Source organism: Lissotriton helveticus, chromosome 4_1, assembly GCF_964261635.1.
Source record: "Lissotriton helveticus chromosome 4_1, aLisHel1.1, whole genome shotgun sequence".
In the NCBI taxonomy this organism is placed as follows: domain Eukaryota; kingdom Metazoa; phylum Chordata; class Amphibia; order Caudata; family Salamandridae; genus Lissotriton; species Lissotriton helveticus.
In genome coordinates, this window is record NC_136063.1 from 1,521,496,639 (window position 1) to 1,521,517,701 (window position 21,063).

The 21,063-nt window shown below is 45.4% G+C and overlaps 1 protein-coding gene across 4 annotated transcripts in view; it reads right to left on the bottom strand.

The window, feature by feature from the left end:
• GRB10 (growth factor receptor bound protein 10) overlaps positions 1-21,063 on the bottom strand; it is an 807,319-nt gene that overhangs the window by 23,595 nt on the left and 762,661 nt on the right. For all 4 annotated transcript variants that reach the window (XR_013610607.1, XM_078688120.1, XM_078688119.1 and 1 more), the window contains 2 exons: positions 16,392-16,479; positions 1,092-1,185 (listed from right to left, as the gene is read on the bottom strand). Coding sequence is in view for 3 of the 4 variants with exons in the window: in XM_078688120.1 (XP_078544246.1) it covers positions 1,092-1,185; positions 16,392-16,479 (182 nt within the window). In the remaining variant the exon portion in view is untranslated. The remainder of the gene's footprint in view (positions 1-1,091; positions 1,186-16,391; positions 16,480-21,063) is intronic.

Consider the following 21,063-nt stretch of genomic DNA (forward strand, 5'->3'; position numbering starts at 1 on the left):
TAAAAAAAAGAGTCATTATAGTAGGTATAACCATTGTTGCCGGAGCAAACAAAATAAGTGGCGAATTCTAGCCCCTTCAATAACACTTGTGACTTGTCTGAGCGAGACTAAATTCGTACAGCAAAAAGACAGAAAAGAAAAAAAACAAAAAAACAAATGAAAAAGTAAATCAAATGATAATATGCATTTCTGTTTTTAGTATCACTTCACCTCTGGCTGAATGGAGATTCCATTCATTTAATGTTAAGAATTTTACATTTCTATCAAGGCTGGGCCAAAGACAAAATATAAACCCGTTTAACTATGGCAGTTATATACGAGCCTGGCTAGGTCAAAACAATCTTTAGCAAGGTGTATTGCATCCTGTATTCTTTGCTACCTTTGAGAAAAACAGGCTGCCAATGGGAACACCAAGGGTTCATTCAACCAAGAGAAAGCAACTACTGCACCTTGGATGAGAAACGCCAATTCGAAAAAAGCATGTAAATGCATATGGAAATACTCTATAAAGAAATAGTTAAAACTTCAGCTAAAATATACGGTTTCGATTCAAAGGCAGATCAGACATCACATTCTCTCAAGATGCGTTAAATATTTGTGGCTAACATTACTAGATGCAGGTACTTGTACCATTCTTTTTTAACACCATTTAACTGGGGTGAGATTGCTACTCTATTCTAATATTTCTCATCATCAATTATAATTCTACGAATCAGACGGATAAGTCACTTACCTGCATTCCAAGTCCTGCATCTAGGTATTTTCATTGGAAAGCTAATTTGGTGTTCATTACATGATTAGTACAACCTTCCGGAATAAGTCTTTGATAAATATTTTAGAAATAGGCAGTGGCAACTGCTAGTACAATTCATGCGGGAAGCTGCTGGTTTCTTACATTTTCAACCTGATTTCCAAAGGATAAAACATTATCTGCAGGTTTAGATCTGAATCCTGCCTTAATAGGTGACTCTTATAGCAAGTTTTTCTAGCCCATGCAAGCCACAAAGTACAATATGACCCAGTCACATAATGCATGTATGCAAGCATGCATGCCTGTTCAAAGCACAAGCACAGAAATTAAAACCACTTACCGGTAAGATTTGAAAATGTTTAATTTTCTGGTGATGGCAGAGTGAAAGGACAAACGCCTTTGGGTTACTCTGGCTGTCTCTCAGAAGGAATAGCCTATTGGGAGAAAACCCATCTATTAGAACACAACTTATGGCATCTTTCATGGTTTCATCAATCTTGGGCTAGAAGAGAGTTAAGCCAATTGAAAATGTTCCTATGTTCTTCTCAAACATTTAATAGTTTTCGGGTTGAGTTCTACTGCTGCAAATGGCAGATGGAAACAAATCACACTTCCAGCAGTAATGTTCCATTCCTTCATTCATTCTTGCTGACCCAGCAGTCATGGTTCTCAGTTATTTAAGACAGTGTAATGTTCTTAATTAATCCACCACCCTTTACAGCATTTCACCACATAAAATGTACTCTGTAGCAGGGTTCAGCTTGAAACCATTCATGCACCCAAAGGAGCATTGCCATATCTTTTTTGTACACCACCCAATGAAGTAAAGCTGGAGTCATTCTGCTTTCACACTTTTTTTTATCCAAACCCTTGACAAATTTTGCACTAAACTACACAGCCCGATTACGATGGACTAGTGCCAGATGAGGACATTCAAAATAAAGGTTTGATTCTCTGACTGCTCAGGGCACCCTCAGTCTATCACACTGTTCGTGCTTCCTACTTCCAAACTTCACCCAAACAGTCCTAATTCCCATGTGCTCTGTCCACAGGCTAATTATTCCCTCGAATCAATAATTTTTACAACATTAATCCATCCAATTAATTCTAAGCTCCAAAGTTTTCAGGAACCGTCAAATGTCTGAGTTCGGGCTACTTCCAAATATGACTGTTACCTCTGCCTCTTCTTTCTGCCCTCCGTTGGTAGAGCGAATTTCACACCCTTATACTTTGTTACAGGTATCCACCACATCTTTCTATAATTCCAATTTACTTCTTGATTAAAATCTTTGCTGCAGTTTTATCATTTTTACAAGTGGGATAAAACCATATACACAAATCATCAGATATGTTATTAAAATCTTGAAGCACTGGAAAAGCTGATAGTTCTCATCATTGGGACTTATTGGTTCTGCTAAGGATTTTAGCATGGCTGTACAGCATCCCCTATGCAGTGCTGCATGGCTAAACAGAAAAAAAAGCTTGCCTCATTTTAAAGGATTGCACGTATTCCAGTGAACCTGGCTTGGCAGTTCTGGCTGGACTGTTCCTATTGAACCAGAACCTAGACTTATTTGCATATGGCTAAGTGTATTATGAGGAGCCATGTTGGGCAAAAACAATGGACTGGAATGAGTGCGGACTAATTACCAGCGGGTGAAATAAATTTAAGCATTTCATCCATCATTTTTTTTGTTTACGTTAGTACAAAATGACAAGTTTCTTGTTTTTCTTTTTTTGTTTTACAATCTGAGCTGGAAATAATGTTATCCAAAAGTGTTGTTTTGGAATATGTACAGTGGTGGGGGGAGCAACACGTATGGTGGTGGGGAGAGCAACACGTATGGTGGTGGGGAGAGCAACAAGTATGGTGGTGGGGAGAGCAACACGTATGGTGGTGGGGAGAGCAACACGTATGGTGGTGGGGAGAGCAACACGTATGGTGGTGGGGAGAGCAACACATTTGGTGGTGGGGAGAGCAACACATTTGGTGGTGGGGAGAGCAACACATTTGGTGGTGGGGAGAGCAACACGTATGGTGGTGGGGAGAGCAACACATTTGGTGGTGGGGAGAGCAACACGTATGGTGGTGGGGAGAGCAACACGTATGGTGGTGGGGAGAGCAACACGTATGGTGGTGGGGAGAGCAACACGTATGGTGGTGGGGAGAGCAACACGTATGGTGGTGGGGAGAGCAACATGTATGATGGTGCCGTAGGGGAGCAACAGGGGGAAGAAGCGCACGGGCTACAGGAATGTGGAACTGTTTAAGGAAGCATATGGGCCATAAAGCAACGCAGGAGAGAGGCACAGACTGGTGAGCAAAACACAAAGGGGGCAGGAGAGAACACCACAGAATGAAGCAAGGGGGGGGGGGGAGTAGTAGAGAGATAGTTTGAAAACACATGCTCTCTCGTTTATTGCTTAATCAAATTAAACAAAAGTAGTGTTTTAGAAGTGAGCAGGGTAAGGCCAAAAGTAATGCATCCATGCTCCAGGGGAGGGATAAACAAGATGAAGAAATAAAGCTCACACAATCTGAGGAATAACGCAAGCAAATGAGTTAGAACGCCAACTAATGGTAGGCAATGGGTGGGCGCCAAGCTCACTGTAAGCAGACAATACATCTTTTCGGCACGACCGCTTGCACTAATTGGAAGTTGAGCCCCAAAAATCAGTTTACAAAAAGATGTTCACAGATTCTGAAGACCAAACTATATTCTTCAATGATCGAGGATGGGAAGAGGTGAAGAAAATGTGAGCCATCAAGCATGTAAATGATTTAAAACTCCCTATTGGAAGACATTGAAAAGGATAATTAATGAATATGCTACTTACCAGTATGCATCTGTTCTTGGCATGTAGGGCTGCTAACATTCATATCTATTGCATAGATCGCCGCCTAGTGTTGGGTCCAGATGATTGCACATTGTTGTCCTGGAAGAGTCTTCGAAGTATCACGAGATATGTGGCTCCTCCCCTGGACTACAGTGCGCATGGGCATCGACTCCATCCCCAGATTGTTTTTAGCCATTGTGCCAGAGATGGAGTGAAATAGTGTAACTGATGTCCATGCTAATGATTGAATGCAAGAAATAATCTGCAGCCGCTACGGGCACCGGGGAGGAGGGTGGGCGATATGAATGTTAGCAGCCCTACATGCCAAGAACAGATGCATACTGGTAAGTAGCATATTCAGTTCGAGGCATGTGGGCTGCTAAATTCATATCTATTGCACAGAATACATAGCAGTCCCTCCATTAACGGCGGCCGCCCGTGCCAGCTGCAGAAGTCTGAAAAAGAGTTTTGAGAACAGCCTGTCCTACAGCTGCCTGCTGCTTGGAATGCACATCTACACAGTAATGTTTGGTAAACGTGTGTGGTGTTGACCACGTGGCTGCTCTGCAAATGTCTTCCAAAGGAATGTTCCCCAGGAAAGCCATGGAGGCTCCCAACTTGCGTGTGGAGTGTGCTCTGGGGGGGACCGTTAAAGTGCGTTTAGCTTTCTGATAACAAATCTGAATACATTTAACAATCCACCTGGCTATTCCCGCCTTGGAAATTGGGTTGCCTTTGTGCTGGGCTGAGAAGGCAACAAAAAGTTGCTGTGTCTTTCTAAATTGTTGTGTTCTGTCAATGTAGTACATCAATGCCCTTTTGACGTCCAGCGTATGGAGCATTCTTTCTGCTACTGTTTCCGGTTTTGGAAAGAATGCGGGCAGTTCAATAGTCTGATTGACATGAAAGTGTGACACCACCTTTGGAAGGAACTTGGGGTTAGTGCGGAGCACGACCCTGTTTGAGTGAATCTGTATAAATGGCTCTTGTATTGTGAGCGCCTGTAGCTGAGAGATGTAATAGCAATGAGGAAAGCCACTTTCCATGTTAAGAACTGAATCTCACATGAATGTAGAGGCTCAAAAGGTGGGCCCATCAGTCTAGTGAGAACCACATTGAGATTCCACACAGGAGCTGGTGGGGTTCTGGGAGGAATGACTTGTTTCAGTCCCTCCAGGAAGGCTTTAATGGCAGGCACCCTGAAAACAGAGAGATGCTGCCTGTTCTGGAGATAACCCACTATGGCGGATAAGTGTATCCAAATGGAAGCGTACGCTAGATTGCATTTGTAAAGATGTAACAAATAACAGATGTTGGGAATGGATGCATCTAGCGGGTTTATGTGATGTTCTGTACAGTAAATGACAAACCGCTTCCATTTTGCAGCATAGTAAGCTCTGGTAGTGGGCTTCCTTGCCTCCCTGATGTCCATGCATTCCGGAGGCAGGTTAAGGTAGCCAAACTCTAAGACCTCAGGAGCCAGATCGCCAGATTGAGCTGTTGCGGATCCGGATGCTGAATGTCGCCATGGTTCTGCGTCAAGAGCCTGGGCGTGAGATGCAACCTTTGATGCGGCACCACGGAGAGTTCTAGAAACGCGGTGTACCACGGTTGGCGTGCCCACGTTGGAGCAACCAGGATGAGCGTCAGCAAGTGTTGCTTTAGTTTTCTTGCCACCAGCGGAATGAGAGGTGCTGGGGGAAAAGCGTACGCAAATCTGCCTGACCAGTTCATCCATATCGCATTGCCCTGCGATTGTGGGTGAGGGAACCTGGCGGCAAAGCTTTGGCATTTTGCGTTTTCCCTTGTGGCAAACAGGTCGATCTCTGGATGACCCCACTGCTGGAAGTACGGGCGGAGTACTGATGGATGTATCTCCCACTCGTGCATCTGGTGGCTGTACCTGCTGAGCAGGTCCGCCATCTGATTGTCCTTGCCCGGGAGGTGTTCCGCCATGAGGAAGATGTTCCTCTGAATGGCCCACTTCCACATGCTCTGAGCCAGATGAGACAGCTGTGGAGAGTGCGTACCTCCCTGCTTCTGGATGTAGTACATGGCTGTCATGTTGTCCGTCCGGATCAACACGACTTTGTTGCACAGATGTACCTTGAAGGACTTGAGTGCCATGAAGATAGCCATCAACTCTAGATAGTTGATGTGCATCTTCCTTTGCTGTGTCGTCCATAGTCCCTGCACCGTGTAGTGGAGCACATGAGCTCCCCAACCCAGGAGAGAAGCGTCCGTCGTCAGGATGACCTGTGGCACAGGCTCTTGGAACGGTCGGCCCTTGCAAAGGTTGTGTGGATTCCACCAATGCAGAGAGATGTATGCCCGACCGGTCACCAACACTAGGTCTTTTAACTGTCCTTGAGCCTGTGTCCACTGATGCGCCAAGCATTCCTGGAGCAGACGCATATGCAATCTCGAGTGCGGAACTATGAAGATGCAGGAGGCCATCATGCCTATCAACTGCATGAACACCCTCGCTGGGAGTGAGTGTTGCGGTCTGAACCTCTGGATGAGCGACTGGATGTTGTCGATTCTCGCTGGGTTCGGCTGAGCTGCAGCAGTTAGAGTATTTATTGTCGCGCCCAGATACTGCCGCACATGGGCTGGCTGAAGGTGCGACTTTGGATAGTTTAACGAAAACCCCAGACTGTGAAGGAGGTGAATGGTGTGGGACATGTGTGCGGCGCACTGCTGTGCCGACTTGGCTTGAACGAGCCAGTCATCCATGTAAGGATAGACATGTATGTTTTGTCTCCTGAGGTGCGCTGCCACGGTCGCCAGACACTTTGTGAACACTCTGGGGGCAGTGGTCACTCCGAAGGGTAGGACATTGAACTGGTAATGCCTGTTTTGTATGGTGAACCTGAGGTACTTTCTGTGGGATGGGTGGAGTGGTATGTGAAAATAAGCATCCTTGAGGTCCAAGGTTGCGAGGAAATCTCCCTGGTTCAACAATGGAAGAACCTGCTGTAGTGTTAACATGTGAAAGTGTGCTGAGAGTATTGTACAGGTTGAGGGGGCGTAGGTCCAGAACGGGTCTGAGCGAGCCGTCCTTTGGGATTAAGAAGTACAGGGAATAAACCCCTGTGCCTTCTTCCTCCACCAGCACGAGCTCTATTGTGCCTTTTTGCAGCATCACAAGGACTTCTTGCTGCAATAAGTGCAAGTGCTCTGCTGACATAGGACGTTGTCTTGGGGGTATGTTGGGTGGAGTGGACGTTAACTCCAAACAATAGCCGAACTGGATAAGTTTCCTTACCCACCTGTCTGTGGTGATGGACTTCCAGACTGGCAGGAACTGTTGGAGTCTCCCCCCGACGGGAGTTAGATGGTCGGGGGGCAGTGACAGAGAGTCACTGTTTGTTGGCAGCAGAGGAACGGGAACTGTTGTTGCCTCTGCCTCTGCCCTTGGCGCGGTTTCCTCTGTAACCTCCTCTACCCTGTTTGGGGTATGAGGACTGTGCGCCTCCTCTATTGAATTGCGTCTGTTGTACCAAGTGTCCTCTGGTAACACCTCGTGAACTTGAGCGACGAAAAGTGTTCCCTCTGAATTGCTGAGACTGAAGCGCACCCATGGATTTAGCTGTCTCAGTATCTTTTTTGATCTTCTCGAGGGTGGTGTCAACCTCTGGGCCAAACAGTCTGTCTGGATTAACGGGCTGGTTGAGGATGGTCGTCTGGATCTCTGGCTTGAACCCTGAGATGCGGAGCCACGCTTGAGGCCTCAACATCACACTAGTGTTTATCGCTCTTGCTGCAGTATCTGCAACATCGAGCGCACATTTGATTGCAGCGTTGGAAATGAGCTTGCCCTCCTGTATTAGCATCTCAGCTCCTTCTTTAAACTTGTCTGGAAGGTGTTGTAATAGCTGCTCTAAGGTGTCATAGTGTGCCCTATCATATCTGGCCAATAGGGCTTGTGTGTAAGCTATGCGCCAGATGTTGGCTGCTTGCGCTGCCACACGTTTCCCCGATGCCTCCAGCACTTTTGACTCCTTGTCTGGGGGAGGAGCTTCACCCGTGGTCTGTGAATTCGCCCTCTTGCGGGCATTGGAGACCACCAAAGAGTCCAGAGGCAACTGACCCCGTATATAAGTTGGGTCTCCAGGTGCCGGTCTGTTCTTTTCTATCCGGGGGTTTACCACCCTTGCCCTCGTGGGTTCCTTGAAAATGTCTGTGGCATGCTTGAGAACCCCTTTGAGCATAGGAAGTGTCTTCACAGTTTTTTCTGATGCAGAGAAAGTGTCAAACAAAAAGTCAACTTCCACAGGGTCGGCATGCAGTTCCACCTTATGGTTTGTAGCCGCCTTTTCAATCAAGGCATTAAATGCCGCAGAGTCTTCTGTTGGAGAAGTTTTCACACCATAAACCTGTGGGTCATGTACCACTTGTTGGTCCCCCTGATCACCAGAGTCTACCCATGAGTCCTTCTGCTCATCAGGGTCAGTATTGTCAGGAAAGTTATACTCTTCATCCTGTTCACCCTCATCTCCATCTGAGCAAGTGGGTGAAGGTGTTGGACTCCTCCTAGGTCTTGGAGGAATGGGTTCAACGAGTTCTGGTGTTTCTGGCGCTGGCCTCTTCTTCTTTAGAGGTATTACAAACGACTCCACAGGCTTGGAAGTAATTTTTCGCTTGTGGAGCGTTAATTTTCCCGTGTCGGCGTCGATATAATGTTCAGACTGCTCTTCTATTGAAGGGTGTCGATCGAAACGTCCACTTTGATGCGTTTTCCCCGACCCTTCTGGGTCCTTTGGCACCGATCGAGGTGCAAAGGCCTTCGGCGGTAGAGTATAAAGTATCGACGTCGAAGTCTTCTTCGGTGTGGCTATCGACTGCGGTACCGAGGGCGTTTTCGGCTCCGACGTCAACCCCTTTTCCCGTATCCGCTTAAGGGAGTCTGCTACCTGCTTAGTAAAAGAAGAGGATGACTGTCGATCCGACCGATGACCTCGGTCCACCTACAGGGGAAGATCCGAGCGTCGACGATATTTCTTTGGTCGCCGGAGACGCAGACGCGCCCCGACGACTGCACTCAGACCCTCTGCTACGGCCTTAGGCGTCGACACCGCAGGCTTTGGATCGACAGCTTTTTCTTTTAGCGTCGGGGCTCCAGACTTTGGCTCAGTGCCCTTCGCGGACTTCGCTTCGACTGCCCGTTTGCCTGTTGGTGCCGTAGCCATGGCTGAAGGCGTTTCGACAGTCTTCCTTGACTTCGACTCGACCACTTTGCTTGACACTTGCTCGACGACCTTCTTCGAGCTTGGCTCCTTGACCCCTTTCGGTATCTTAGCCTGTTCGACAGCCTTCTTCGGCGTCGATGTCTCCGAGGACGACGGCGCCGATGGTGTCGCAGACGTCTTCGGTTTCGATGGTGTGTCGGCCATCTTTGTTGTTTTCGATTCCGATGTTTTTAGTTTCGGTTTCGATTTAGGTAATGGAGGCTCCGCTAGTATGTCCGTAGCCGGGCCAGAAGGCGGGGCCGAGGATTGAGGTGTAGGGTCGTGGGTAAGGCCGTGTGGCGATCCCGTGACCTGAGCCTTAGTAATTGTACGTACGGGGCATAGCTCTTCCTCCGAGCTATCTTCCATGGCCCCATAAGCTTCCTCGTCGACCCCTACCTCCTCGACGTATTCGTCTAGGTCCTGGCCTCCGACAGGTTCCCCGTAGGCGGCCTCGACCTCTGCCGATGTATGTGAGATCTGCAGGTGAAGCTCTTGCTCGTCTGCTTCGGGGTCTGCGAAGATGTCGACAGGCGCCGGTGCCGATCGCTGGGCCTCGAGGCGCGCCACGTGCCGAAGCTTGAGCGTCTTCTTCGACCTGAATTTCGAACAGGCCATACAGTTGGCCTCGTTGTGGTCTGGCGACAGGCACTTGTTGCATACAGGATGCACGTCGATGTGTGGGTACTTCGAACCGCACACGGGGCAGAACTTGAACGGACTCCGTTCCATCGCAGTGTCGTCGGGGTCTTGCTGCGTCGACAGGGCCTCGATGATTGAAGAGTCACCCGACTCCTCAGCTATCCGACTCGAAGAGTTGGAGTACACACGAGACCGAACGCGAACAATACCGACGAAGTAAAGAAGGCCTTTTGGCCTTAAAGAAATAGTTTTATCGATTCCGAACAGGAGACGTCGAAATCACATCCGAACCCAATGGCGGAAAAAAACAATCTGGGGATGGAGTTGATGCCCATGCGCACTGTAGTCCAGGGGAGGAGCCACCTATCTCGTGATACTTCGAAGACTCTTCCAGGACAACAATGTGCAATCATCCGGACCCAACACTAGGCGGCGATCTACGCAATAGATATGAATTTAGCAGCCCACATGCCTCGAACATCATTTTACGCATAATGCATCTACAAGCAATAAGCAGAACACAGGAAGGTCTTTATCCCTTGCCTGGATTTATTCGGTGTGCATCATCGATGCATTTATTTCTTGAACGCCAGCCAAAGTGGATGAATAACTCAAGCCTTCAGATGATGAAGCACTGGTCCAATCAATTGTGTTAAATGTTAAAGATCTTAGTCAAGAAACCAAAATGTTTGTGGATTTCCGAATACAGTTGGAAGGGCCCAGTCCTTTCTTGATTGGCAGGTGGTCTGCGAGAGTGTGCATTGGAGTTAATGGCAATGGTCCTCTTAAACTGGCCTGGTGAGAGTCGAATGTTTCCTAGAACAGACGATTTTAATGTTTGGAGGCTAAGCTGCCAGACACTTACTTGCAGTTTAAGGTGGTTCTGTAGGCAGAAACTTGATGTTTTTTTATTCCGTAACTTGCTGTTGCAGTTCAGTTGGATGGTATGTTTGGAACTTCAAATCTGATATAGGGCAGTGATCAGGAACAAGCTTTTGTGTGTATTATGCACCAGTTCTGCTATAATTTCGGAAGACTAAGCACTCGCAGCGTGAGAAAATTCAATTATTTGACAAACGAGTTAACTTGGCCAAATGTCACTGTTTTGGTATCCTCTACTTCTGGGTATCCTTTTGGCACTCCTGCATAAACTATGTTGCATCTGTCTAGTCTGAAAGGGACAAGAGCTCTGCTAAGCTCAAGCAGATGCCTCAATAGTAAAGGTGGTACATTCCTCAGCGTCAGCAGCTTAAAAGTAGGTAGGTTTTGTTCAGAGCCAACATGTACTGATCAAAGAACAGGTCTGACAAGACTTTTTCAATGGGTTAGGCATAGTTCCGCTTTTTCTGTCAATGAGCACTAGACAGTGTTCCGTTGATCCTTGGCATGCGGATTTCAGTTTAAGACTAAGAAGAATAGAAAGTTATCCTTAGTCTTTGACAGTACTTAATTTGTTGAAGAATAAGTGCTGATACCCAAAGCTTTGCTAAAAAGCCCGCAGCCGGTACTGGCACACAAAATGCCAATGCTACAGATTCTGGAATCAAGCTTCTACTCCCTTTAACCGACTTCGACATTTCCTAACCCTTAATCTCTTACAGGTTCCTGCTTTGATGGTTTTTCCATCTTTCTCTTCCTCCAGTGTGTTTTCCCACTTGCTCTCAAGAAATGTTGGATGAGGTCAAATAAATGCCAGTCTAAAAAAATGAGTGCTAGTGATTCCGGTGTCCCCTCCCCTATCCCCCGGCAAACATCGCCTCAAATGAATCTCTGGTCTTTGAGAATCCAAGATTTTGTGTCAAAATTAATCACCTTTACCCAATCAGCTATGAATCAATATCATTTGAAGACCTTGAGGACTGCAGTTGGTGAAACTAAATTATTTCCAACAGCCACATGAAATATTGAAGTGCTGTGCAGACAAAGCATCCTCAAAGAACACTGCAATAGGCAGGTTGGTCATTGAAACGAAAGGCCCAATTCTGAATTGTTGACTTTGGTTCGATAGGAAGGAATAAAGCCATTAAATACTGACTAAAGACTGATAACATAAGGAAAGATCTCCTCAATGACGTAAACCTTCACTCCAACCCCCACAGCATAACACCCACTGAACCAAAGAACAATGCTGCATGGTCATCCTTTGACACCTACTCGGAAGAAACAATTAACAAACTGCTCACCACATTGAAACCTCCCAATCACCTCACAGACCCCCTTCCTGCTAACGCTGTAAAGGACTTCATCCCACTACTCCGCCCACTATGGACCAAAATTATTAACAGCTCACTTCAACAAGGACGCATCCCCGACTCCCTCAAAGTTGGACAAGTCATACCTATACTCAAGAAACCAACAGCTAAACCTACTGACCCAAACAATTACCGTCCTATTACCAACATTCCCACCCTTGCCAAACTGTTGGAAAAATGCGTACGACAAGCAATAAACCAACTTTGTGTTTTTTTATATTTAATGTATTATGTCACTGTATACTAAAAATGATTGTGAATATATTGTCACTAAAAAATGAGAAAAATGAAATAAGAATGATATAAAATAAAATAAAAGAATTGAAGAAATCAAATCAAAAATTCAAAGTGAATGATTTCATAGAAATGTCTGCATCCCTTATAAATTGTTAATGAGCATCAATGCCGAGTTGTAAAGCAATATAGGTCCTTTAAGAGGTTTTCTAGTTTACTAAGGCAATCAATTTCACCACCGAACCCTTCGGGGCAGCGGCCACTGTAACATCAAGGGCTTCGCACATGAAAGCGTTTGCTAACACCCAATTAACCATTAACACCAGTACGAAAGTAGACAGCGATACCTTCTCACCTCTGTACCTTAATACCAGATCCATCCCTAAACATGCCCTTGAGCTTTGGAGTTTATTGGACAATAAAAAACCCGATATCTGTTTCTTCACCGAAACATGGCTACATGACTTGGCTTCACCGGATATAGCTATCGCTTTTCCTGATGAGTACCAGATTATTAGACACGATAGAATACGAAAGAGAGGGGGAGGTATTGCCATTGCGGCAAAAGCTCCTATTGAAATCAAACTCTAGTCACTCTCTAACGAATGGATAGAAATTCTATTAATCAATATAAAACTTAACACTAACTCCTTTGGTAGAGCTGCTTTGGTATATAGACCACCGGGAAATAAATCACAATTCGCCAACACTCGTCTAGATGTTAGCATCGCATGTACTGGCGACTGATAATTTTATTCTGCTTGGTGATTTTAATCATCACGCAGAACAATTGCATGACACAGATTCCTGTAATCTCATAGCCTCTTTGGACACATTGGGTCTTACACAAAGGGTAACTGGCCCCACCTACCAAGCCGGCCACTCCCTTGATCTAATTTTTACTAACATTGCTAATTTTACTTGCGAACTACCCATGCCTATGACCTGGACTGACCATTTTTTAATAAATTGTAAATTTCCTATACCACCAGGGTCAAGGACTACCATTCAGAAAGAAATGGTAGTTATACGTCCTTGGCATAAACTAACCCCTGAGGCATTTTCGTCTCACTTCGTACCTCCCAATAACAACCATGAGAACATCGAACTTATGGTAACCCAACTGGAAACATCCATAAAAAACACTCTAGATGAAATCATCCCGGAAACTTCTGTTAAGGCTAAGAACACTGCTTCACCTTGGTTCACTGAGGACCTGAAGCGTGAGAAAGCGACCTGTAGAACAGCTGAAAGACGCTGGCGGAAGAACCGAATGCAAGAAGACCGCGATAAATATAAACTCACTCATTCCAACTATCTAAAAAACATAAAGAAGGCAAAAACACACTACCTTTCTCAGAGAATAAATAAAGCGGCCCAGTCAAAAAAAGAACTGTATAAAATCTTGGAGTTCACTGCCCCACTCGTGGAGCGTTCCACTTTCAGTCCCACCTCAGAGTGGGTAAACTCTCTATCTTGTTATTTTGACAACAAAATCAAGTCAATCTATTCCTCTTTCCCAGCAGCTAATCAGGATATGCCCATGTCAGGCATAGTATCTCAAGAGAACATGGCTTTCACTGACATCACTTACCCTCCGTCTCTAACTGTATTTGAGCCTACCACTTCGGTTGAAGTGTTAGAAGCCCTAAAAAAAATTAAATCAGGTTCCCCCACCGATTTATTACCTCCTCTTAGATGTAGTGGGATATTCCCGCTTTTGGCTGGCACGTTGACTAACATCTATAACCACTCCTTTGAAAGTGCCTCCATTCCTAGTAGCTGGAAGTTAGCCAAGGTCAAGCCTATTCTTAAAAAGCCCAACAGTGACCCCTCCACCCTATCCAACTATAGGCCTATATCCCTCTTACCATTCTTTGGGAAAGTACTGGAACATCTGGTGAATAAACGACTTACCACCTATATTGAGACACATGCTTTGTTTGATCCTTCACAGTCAGGGTTTCGTGCCGCTCATGGTACGGAGACCGCAGTCATTGAGATAATGGACAACATTCGGCTCTCCCTGGATAGAGGTGAGTCAGCCATTCTGATCCTGCTGGATCTATCGGCGGCCTTTGACACCATCTCCCACAGCATTCTGAAACATCGACTGTGGGAGATTGGTGTCAGGGGCAATGCCTTAGCCTGGTTCGAAGACTATCTCACCGGCCGCTATACCTATCTCAAAATGGACACCCATGTGTCTGGAAATAGGCCTCTCACTGTGGGGGTACCTCAGGGGTCGATTCTTAGTCCCCTACTGTTCAATCTATATGTGGCCCCACTGGCCAATATCCTAAAATCTTATGGCTTCTCCACAGTATCCTATGCCGATGATACGCAGGTATTAATCACCTGCAATTCTCAGTGTCCGGACACATGTATAAGGTTCAAGCAGTGCATGGTTCACATCAGCAGATGGATGAGTGATAAAAAGCTCCAGCTCAATTATAGCAAAACCGAAATCTTGCTATTTGGCTCAGCAAACACTATTTGGTCCCAGGAGTGGTGGCCTCACGAACTTGGACCCTGCCCAGAGCCAAAAGAAGTGGTACGTGACTTGGGCATTATGCTAGACAGCACTCTTTCGATGAAAGCACATATTAACCAAGTATCAGGCATATGTTATGGTATACTTAAACAACTGCGTAAAATCTTTAAATGGCTTCCTCTAGAGGCAAGAAAACCTGTGGTTCAGGGGCTTATTATCAGCCATCTAGATTATGGAAATGCCATGTTTGTGTCAATCAATGAATGTGTGCTTACTAAACTCCAAATATTACAGAATGCGGCAGCCCGGTTGGTACTGGGACTACCACCGAGGTCTGCCTCTGTACCCAGCCTAAAAAAACTGCACTGGCTGCCAGTGCGGCAAAGATGTCAGTTTAAAATCCTAAGTCTCACCCACAAACTCCTCTATGGTACTGGCCCCACCTACCTGGCAAAGAAATTAGCGTGGTATAAACCGTCCAGAACTTCACGTTCAAGCTCGAAGTCCCTTCTTGTTCAACCTAAGGCGCGTACCTCCAGAAATGGATGCAGGGCTTTCTCCTATCTGGCACCGCAGCTATGGAATAAATTGCCTTCCCATTTGCTGTCTCTCTCTAACCATCTAGCGTTCCGCAGGAGCCTGACAACCTGGCTCTTTCCTAAATAATCTCCCTCTCACCCACTTTTTGCTCCCTGCAATGGTCAATTGCCGTTTCTCTGCCAAGCGCCCTGAGACCTTTCGGTGAATTGTTGCGCTATATAAAAGCTTTTGACATTTGACTGTTCCCATGAGGCACAGGGTCAGACTGATTTACATATAGCAACTGGGGTGGCAGAGTGGGCCAAAGAACGGTGATGGATTAAACCCAGATCTTTTGACTGGGTGTGAGTGTTTGATTGATTCAGATGCTCCGTCCATTACCACCCCCTTTTGTACCGCTTTTGGCCGCCATAAGTGTGGCAGGGTATGCTCAGACTTGAGTCCCTTGCTCACTTTGCCACTGGATTTAAGCAAGCCGGGCTGAAGACAGCTGCAATGCCAGAAACCGGTACTCGGAAGCTTGTTTCCGGTCCAGGGAAGGCATGGCTTGGCAGTTCGGGCTGGACTGTTCCCATGAGGCACAGGGTCAGACTGATTTGCATATAGCCATGTCTGAACTGGGGTGGCAGAGTGGGCTAAAGAACGGTGATGGATTAAACCCAGATCTTTTGACTGGGTGTGAGTGTTTGATTGATTCAGATGCTCCGTCCATTACCACCCCCATTTGGTACATGTGCTTTGGTCCACTTTCTTTACAAAGTGTCAGTGGAGTGGCTCACCATCTGGACTTTTGTTTTGAATATTTATCTATGATCACTAGAATGGTACAGTAAATGGAAGTCATCGGAATATTAAATGTTGGGAACTGCTTGGAAGAAGTTATCAGGAGGTGATGCGGAGCCCCATTCCTTCACTTGGAAAGTCATTATTGGTTAATGTTCTTTACCGAGGACTCATTTCATTGGAGATGTTGCAACTGATACAAGCATGGTCAGACTACAAGAGGGAGTCGATGCCCAGCAATGTAAACATTTGAGATATGTGTAAAAACTGAAGTAAAGGCAATGGCCAGCTCCATAGACAAGTTTCTCAAGTGGTTCAGTGAAGTTGATGGCGTGGAAGTCTTCACTGCCTCCATAGTTCAAACTTCAGAGGATGCGTTTGCCAAAATATTAATTAGACAACATTTTTTAATCATTGGGAAGCTTTTCTCTCAACGTATTTTCGCTCTATTCCAACATTTTTTGGAATGCATTCATCTGTACTGCACAATGATTCAGCCATCGATTTAAAGTGATGTTGCCCATAGATCACCATGTCATGCAAATCAAATTTTCTTTGACATCATGCAACTAACCACAAACATATAAACATAGGAACTGATACATTTTTTTTAGCAATGCACTTACCCATCCACAAGACCTTGCTGTTTAATAATCCTTTGAGATTCTTCTCTAGAGATCCTGCCATGAAACCAATGCTGCGTCCTATGAATGACTGAAAAGGACAATGGAGAAAATCCATGTGGTGACATTAGTATAAACATAAAAAATAACCCATCAATGTAACGACATGCAGCCATCTTTGAAATTAGTCTGTAACAAATCATTAATGCACGTTATTTTAAGTCCAACACTTTTCTCGGGTGCACCAACAAAGTTTTGGCCGTAATTTTACTATAGCCTTTTCACCCATTTAGTAATAAAGGAAGAGCCTAATTTATTGAAGATTTTTCATAACTTATGACCGCCTTAAACATACCTAGACAAAACATAACTCAATTGTGAAGTGATTTCTTTCAAGACAGCAATTGGCAAGCCATTCGCCGAGAAACAAATAAAAGTAAATTGGAATATTATCTAGAGGTCATCTTTTGACCAACCATAATTTCCAGTTATTTTCACATAATCTGCCAAACATAATATTCTAGGAGTTTATCTTGCAAGGAAATTGCGGTGGAAGCGCATATCAGCAAACGCCCTGTGCCAGGTGATGAACAATCAGTCGCAAAGAAAAACAAACAGGAAAATGATCCTGAAAAAATATGGTTGAATGCCATGGACACCAAGAACAGGTGCCTTATTAACTAAAGTACCAACACTGTTCCCATTTTTTTGTCAGCTCCAGTATGCATTTCACTGGGTATAATTTCAGTTTTGTGCACACTGCAACTGATGTAAAACCTATTTGAATATTAGGTGCTTCACAGATTTCAGAAAGTAATTACAAGAAATGTAGTCATTTTTAATTTTTGTGGTAAAATCCATTAGTCCGTAGTTTAATTAGTCAACTATGATGTGCAATGCTTTATTGAGCAACACGTAATGGCTCAGACCATGAATCCACATGAAAAATGCTCGTTTTGCTTATGGCTTTTGTTCCAATTGATTGCTCGTCACAAAACATTTGCAAGTTAATTTATGCACCCAAGGTTGTTCGAATCAACTTTTGTTCAAATTTGTTAATCTTCATATTCAATTGTCCATTGCCCACATAACCTCCAACAGCTTCCCACTGAAGTAAGACTACGCCACAAAATTGATTACTCAGTCCTACACAAGCATTTACAATGCAATGGTCTCGGCATTATTAAAGGTAGAGATATTGGCATTGCTCATGACTTTTTTTTTTTAATCCTAAATAAATGGCATTGTTATTTACAATGCCAATAGCTTAATCGCTTGCAAATGCATAACCTAGGGAAAGGAGATTGAAGAGAAAAGAGGGAAGGCCAGGAAAGAGTGGAAAGACCGAGGAGGGAGAAAGAGCGAGAGAGACAGACAGAAAAAGAAAGAAAGCGTCAGCCATACGGATTCAACATGACTTAAGGTTTTGTCAGCATCTTGCCCACTGGAAAGCAGCCTCACTTCAGCCTTCTTTAAAACTGCAAAAAGCTAGAAGTGGTTTTCAGAGGCTGGAATGTCGGGGACTCTTTTTCAATGGAGTGACACACACTAGATGAAGTCTCACCCCGGGCCCGATCCTGCCCATGTGAGGGCCAGGGTACAACGTGCAGGCTGTCATGAAACATCTACTTTTACTACAAGTTGGCAGTTAAAGTTCGTATAAACTCAACAGGGACACTTGACACCTCGATCTATTCTCTCAAGGCACAGGATCCATTACAATGTGACCTCAAGCCCCCTAACCAGGAAGACAGGCCGCCTGGAAGGCGACTGGTAAGATAGCTAAGTGGGATAATGCATGTACAGCGGATAGCTGTCTGTAACCTTAATGTCAGGTTTTCGAATTCTGGTGGGGCCACGCAGACTTTCATGCATATAAGGTCGATTAAATTACTATGTCCAATACAGCCATCTTAACCAAGTGCCTACATACAATTCGGTTTATATAATGTGCTATGTATTGTAATTAATGTGCTATGTATTGTAATTACCTTAGAACTAGGCACAAGCACTTCACTCCATTATAGGTTTTTGTTTGCAAGTGGCTTACAGTTTAGGACTACAAGTTCCAGAATTCAATGGAGGTGGACGAGATACTGACACCTGAGACAGCAGACATCAACAATGCTATGTCTATGTATAGGTACACAAATATATGGCTAGCGTGGTAGAGAAAATAATATGAGACTTTTTCCTGAATGAATGTGTTACTGTGGATACTTCCTGCACTGAAGGCCTTGCTCCTCCATGTATGGTTTACTTTCACTGACCCCACTCCGATCCCTTATCTCACGCGCTATCGAGTCCGGTGAGATCCACGCAGCCCGTCCGGAGGGATGAGGCGATCAGGGGATGGAAGGTGAGCTGCAGGCGGCTGGCGAAACAACAGGGGGAGAAGAGACGAGGGGGAGAAGAGGGAGGAGACGGTGGAAGGAGAGGCGCAGGGAGGTAGAGACAGAGGAACAGAGACGAGGACGCCGAAACAGAGATGTAACTAGGCACAAGCACTTCACTCCCTCCCAGGATCCAGAGGCTGCAGTCACAATATATGGACGGCTTTCAAAACAAAATTAATATCCCAAAGACGTGAGGCTGTCTCCAACGAAAAACAAAAGCCGATACTCAGAGCCCAAAAACTGGGAATGCGAACCAAACAGACCTTGATCCAGCAGAAGAGAGAATAATAACAAGAAAAACAGAAGACGGAAAGAATCCACGGACGGAATACACGGAGGCCGCCCCGGAAGTCAGGCACGGTCGCCTGTGACGGGGGCGGGGCCACGTCCAGACCGGAAGAGGAGGCAGGCGGAGTCGATGCGTCTCGCGGCCCGGGGCTCCTGTGAGCGGTGTGGAGACCCGGGGCCGCGCTAGCAGGAGGTTGGGCGCCGCGTGCTGAGAGAAGAGTCCCCGACATTGCCCAGGTAAGTTTCAAAAGGCTGGGGGGGCTTGGTGCACTTGTGTGTGTGCGTGTATGCGCGTGTGTGTATGCGACGGCGGGGGAGGGGGGGCCTCGGTGCACTTGTGTGTGTGCGCGCGTATGTGTCAGGGGGGGTGTGTCTCTGTATGTATGTATGTATGTGCGTGCGTGCATGAGTGCTTGTGTGTGTATGCGCATGCGTGTGTGGTGCTTGCGCTTCCCAGGAGACAGCGCCTGGCCACAGCGCGCGTTCCCGTTTCAAATCGGCTCCAGGGATGCGCGCGCCCCAAACTGTCTCCTGGGGAGCACACTCCCTAACATAAGATCTCGGCGGAGACGCGCTTCCGCGCGTCTTTTAGCCGAGACCTAAAAAACCTAAAACGTTGAATACTTTTGGAGGTCAACAGTCTCTAGACTGCACAGACGTAAACCTTTTGCTTTTGGAAAACAATACACTCTGACCCAATGTTTGTGTGCTACTAGAATCTGTAACTTGCTTCACCCTGCACCACTACTTCACACTACATTTATGAATAACCATACTGGCGGTCTTGGACCACTCCTTCATCCATTGAGTTTCCAGATCAGCCATACATGTATTTTTTATTACACCATTTTAATTTGTGACAAGCAGGTTCCTGCTCAAAACAATATTCATCCTTACTGGCGGCTGTTTACATCCTTCAACTTCTCCCCCTCATTTTGCAACCACTCTTGTTGCCATCCTCTCCCATTGTAACTGTTCTCTTCAATTTGCCAATTTATTTCAGTAGCATTAAAATTGGCAGGTCAAGCCATAGTACATTTCTTTTCAATCTTTTAATCAGAGCAGGCTGTTTGGTTAAACATTTAGAAAATCGGCTCAGGCACTGGTTATGTTAACAGATTTTCAACAAAAACCTGGAGGGGACTGGTAGTAGAAGGGGGCTGGGGGGTGGGGGAGGATTAGAACATGTTCCTGTCTCATGTATCCCTATTGTCTACCATCTACGAATTGAGATCAGTAAACTCAGTGAGCAGAATTAATTTTACTTCTCCACATACATTATGCTGGTCTGTGCCCTACAATTCTTCACCTGATCTGTGGCCATCAAATAAGGACTGCAGACATTTTTCTTGCTTCCTTTTGAAAAAGGAAAGTAGATCCGGCAGTACTAGGCATAGTGAATGTCAAGCTGGCAATAATTGAAAGAGTACCATTCAAAGGGCCCATAACTAGTGTCTTCAAGCATGACTACACGGGCAGAGTCAAGAATACTAGTTAATACAAGCATGCGGTCAAAGTTTGTCTCTACAAAACTCAAACCATTCATGGATTTAACTTTGTTAAAGGATTTTTAAGTTCTTTACAAAGACTGATACCAACTGTAAGAAATCCACCTGTTAGTTTGAGGAAGGAGAGTATCCAAATACAAGTGTTATTCCCAACACAACCATGTCAAGTAATCGTCCATGGAGGATCCCTTGTGCACCCAACATATAGGACAAAGTTTCAGAATAAAATGCAGGCACGGTCAAAATCCTGCACTTTATGGGCTACATACAGGGATTGTCAGGCGGTGTTCCATATATGCTGCAACAATGTCCGTATTCAAGTCTTTTTTTAGGTTGGGGCAGTGAATGCATGGGAGATATCCTGGCACAGAAAAGAACTACTGAATAGTGTAAGTGGTTTAAGGTTCTGGATTAGAACCAGAAAAATCCTTCAACGTAAGGTTTATAGAAAAAAAAAACCTCATTCGTATGGTATATAAAGCA